Here is a 3,840-nt window from a genome sequence, read left to right on the forward strand (position 1 = left end):
CGATTAATTTTACCCCCTGAGCTTGAAAAGATTCACAACGTTTTCCATGTTTCGATGCTTCGACGATATAGGTTTGACCCGTCGCACGTAATCACTCCATCTGAGATTGAGATTCAGCCTAATTTGAGCTATGAAGAAGAGTCGGTTCGTATTTTGATGCGTGAAGTGAAAGAGCTGCGAGATAAAAAAAAATCCCATTAGTGAAGGTGTTGTGGCATAAACACGGAATGGAAGAAGCCACTTGGGAACTTGAGGACTCTATGAAAGAGCGATACCCGAGCCTATTTACCGGTAAGATTTTCGGGGACGAAAATTTCTTAAGTGGGGAAGAGTTGTGATAGCCCAAAATTGACCCTAGTCGGAAAGTGGTTTCAGGACCGCTAAACCGAGTCACCAAAATGTTTGAATGTAGTATTTATTGTCTAAAATATGTGATTATGAATATGTGAAAGTTTTAAGTTTCGATTTAGTAAATTTTGTGTGAATTTAGCCAATAGGACTTGTGTGACACTTTTGAAATGTGATAGGCTAATCTATAAGGATCTAATAGTGCATGTAATCACAAAGAAGGGCTTGCATGTCAAATATCCCTTAATCCAAGTCCAAGGGCGGCCATGACAAAGAATATGGGCAAAACATGTCATAGACATGTTTTGTTGGTGAATCATGGGTGAAAAAAATAAATTAATGAGCATGGGTAATAAAGAAAAGGGAAAAAGGAAAAAAATGGTTTCATGCATGCCCATTGCCGTGTATTGAGGAAGAGAAAAGAAAAAAAAATTTTGTTCATCCATTTTCATTCTCTCTTGACCGAAAATACTAGAGGGGAAGGGAGGAAATTTTGCTTCATACTTGGTTTGGAAGAGGATTAGGAAGAGGTTTGGCTATACTTGCATCAAGATTAAGGTATGTTCGAGGTTGTGCCATGAGATTCATGCATGTTTTTAGTTGATAGCTTGATGCTCTTGTTAGCCATGGTTCAAACCCTTGTTATATCATGGGGATGGTATTTGGCCAAGGTGGATTTTGTGTTAATGCCACTGCATGTTAAATATGAAGCTTGTTAATGGTATATGTGATGGGGGATTGATGGCTCTTGGACTTTCTTTTTAGTATTTTTGAGTAAGACATTAAGTTCTTTGCTTAATCATGACCAAAATGATGGTGTTGTGATGTATTCGGTCATGGTATATCCACAAGTATGATTCATGCATGTTGCATGGTAGGTAAGATTTGAGCTTTGGATATGTGTTTATATTTGGATATAAACAACTTAAGATTCGGCCCTTGCACCCACATGAATATGTGTTTAAATCCCTGTACAGAGAGATATTCAAGTTGTAATGCACGAAGGTCAGTGTAGTTGACCCCTGTAACATGGGTGACTTTAACTAATAAACTGTACCAATTGGCCTGACCAAAATTATAGAAATAAATCCATGGATGGATATATGAGTCTAAATTCAGGAAAATTTACGGAATCGGTTTCGAGTTTTGGAACTCGAGATATGATTTTAAGGCAACAAGGACGCGGTTTTCCACATTGTCTGAAATGCCAAATTGGTTGGTACTTTGAGAGGATTTGGCCCGTTAACCCTCGTGTCCCATAACCGCGACGGTCACGGGTTCGGGTGTTACACTACCCCCACTATTGATTCTCGCACTCCTAGCATCATTTGGCAGAACATAGATGTTAGATGAAAATCATCAAGGCAAAATTGAGAAAGAGTGAGAAGGTTACACTCGGTCACAATGAAAATAAAAAGAAGAAGAAGTTAAAACTTTTGAGAAGCAGACCAACCAATGATTAGTCAAGTTCCAAGCCTAGAAGTTGCCTGAATTGAAAAGGGGGTATTCGGTTTTAGCAAGAGAAAAACAAAGGATTTTAGGGTTCGACCAACAGAATAGAGAAAGAAAAATCAAAGGGAAGAGAAGTGCTACTCGGGTAATCGGCCAAGTTGAGAAAGAGGAGAAGACAGAATCGACAGAAAAGAAGAAGATAGGGGAAGTAGTATTCAGCCAAGAACAAGGGGAAATCAGCAGCACTCTTGGGGACCTTTGAGGGACTACCCGAGACCAAAAAGAAGAACAAATACAAAACAAGCTATTTTCAAACTTGAAAAGCAAGGAGAGGATTCGGCACCCAGCTAGACTATGACCGAAATTTTGACAAAATGAACACCTCTATTTGGTCAACAACCTAACACCTACCCCTTAACACACCTCTACCAAAACAGAAACTGTATATGCCATCAGTTCAAATTGGGCACAAAAACTTTCAAACCATTCAAATTCCCTGGTTTCCTCCTCAATTTCCTCCCATCCATCTCCTCGGATTCAGCTAACAGCAACCCCATTCAAATCTATTCAAACTCTTGGTGTTTCGGTCAAACACAACTTCCTCCCATGGCCACCAGTAAAAATAATCTCCATTTGCACAAGTAGGGATTCGAACCTCAAACCACTAGCACACTCCACACGTTACTGTCGACTAGACCAGCAGACCCATTCTGTCATGTTTTTAACAACTTTTACTTATAACCCTACTGACCTAAGATAGTGGTTTAATCCTTAAAAGTAAAATTTTTGTGGAAGCCAAGACTTGAACCCATGACTTCCCAGATACTCCCAGAGCACACAATCACTAAGCCAGACATACTTTCACATCACAAACACACAAATATAATTTTATCAGGGTTTTGGGAATTTGGGGTGTTACAATTCTACCTTCCTTAAAGAAATTTTTGGCCTCAAAATTTACTCGGTCAGAATAGCTAAGGATAGTGTTGTCACATCACCTCCTCAGGTTCCCACGTGGCCTCCTCAGAGCTGTGATTACGCCACAAAACCTTAACCAGTGGAATAGACTTCCTTCTTAATACTTTCACATCTTGGTCCAATATTTGAACTGGTTCCTCCTCAAAAGTCAGATCTGGTCTAACTTCAATCTCCTCAACCGGTACAACATGTATAGGATCAGAGCGGTACCGTCTCAGCATAGAGACGTAGAACACATCATGAATCCACTCTAATTTCGGAGGTAGCTCGAACTAGTGGGAAGCTAGTCCTAGTCGTCCCAATATGAAGTAAGGCCAGATAAACCTTGGGCTCAACTTGCCCTTACGCCCAAGTCTCAGTACCTTCTTCCAAGGTGAGACCTTAAGAAAGACAAAATCTTCTATAGAATACTCAATTTCCTTATGTTTCAGATCCGCATATGACTTTTGTCTGTCTGATGCTGCCTTCAGTCGATCCCGAATTAATATGAACTTATCCTCGGTATCAGATACTAGCTCAGGGCCCAGAACACGCTGATTACCCAACTTAGTCCAACATGAAGGAGTGCGACACCTACGAACATATAGTGCTTCGTAAGGCGCCATCTGTATGCTAGACTGGTAGCTATTATTGTAAGCAAACACAGCTAGCAGCAAGTAATCCTCCCAACTACCTCGGAAGTCAATCACACAACTCCTTAACATGTCCTCCAGTATCTAAATCACCCTCTCTGGCTGACCATCTGTCTGAGGATGGAACGCAGTACTGAAGTCTAACCGTGTGCCCAGAGCTTCATGTAACTTCTTCCAGAATCGAGACGTGAAGCAAGGATCTCTGTCAAATATTATGGAAACCGGTACCCCATGTAGTCTCACTATCTCAGATACATACAACTTAGCCAATTTTTGTAATGAATAGTCAGTGCGAACCTGTATGAAATGGGGAAATTTAGTCAATCGATCCATGATGACCGATACCGAATCCTTCTTAGTAGGCATTAAGGGTAGCCCACTCACAAAGTCCATAATTACTCTTTCCCACTTCCATAGTGGAATCTTAACT

General features: G+C 40.6%; 1 protein-coding gene across 1 annotated transcript; it reads right to left on the reverse strand.

Annotated features, from left to right (window-relative positions):
• Positions 1-2,789: 2,789 nt before the first annotated feature.
• On the reverse strand, positions 2,790-3,383 carry LOC128296625 (uncharacterized). The gene is made up of 2 exons (XM_053032056.1): positions 3,159-3,383; positions 2,790-3,050 (listed from the first exon to the last, which is right to left on the reverse strand). Exons 1-2 carry the CDS (start codon positions 3,381-3,383, stop codon positions 2,790-2,792), a joined length of 486 nt encoding a protein of 161 aa, XP_052888016.1.
• Between the last annotated feature and the right edge of the window lie 457 nt (positions 3,384-3,840).

The sequence above is a fragment of the Gossypium arboreum genome, chromosome 8, assembly GCF_025698485.1.
Source record: "Gossypium arboreum isolate Shixiya-1 chromosome 8, ASM2569848v2, whole genome shotgun sequence".
Taxonomy (NCBI): domain Eukaryota; kingdom Viridiplantae; phylum Streptophyta; class Magnoliopsida; order Malvales; family Malvaceae; genus Gossypium; species Gossypium arboreum.

Bases quoted from the DNA above. Each gene is read 5' to 3' on its own strand.
- LOC128296625 (XM_053032056.1), bottom strand. From the start codon at position 3,383: ATGGCGCCTTACGAAGCACTATATGTTCGTAGGTGTCGCACTCCTTCA. The intron at 3,051-3,158 runs GTCTCACCTTGG...GCTTCCCACTAG, and splicing joins AAGATTTTGTCTTTCTTAAG to TTCGAGCTACCTCCGAAATT.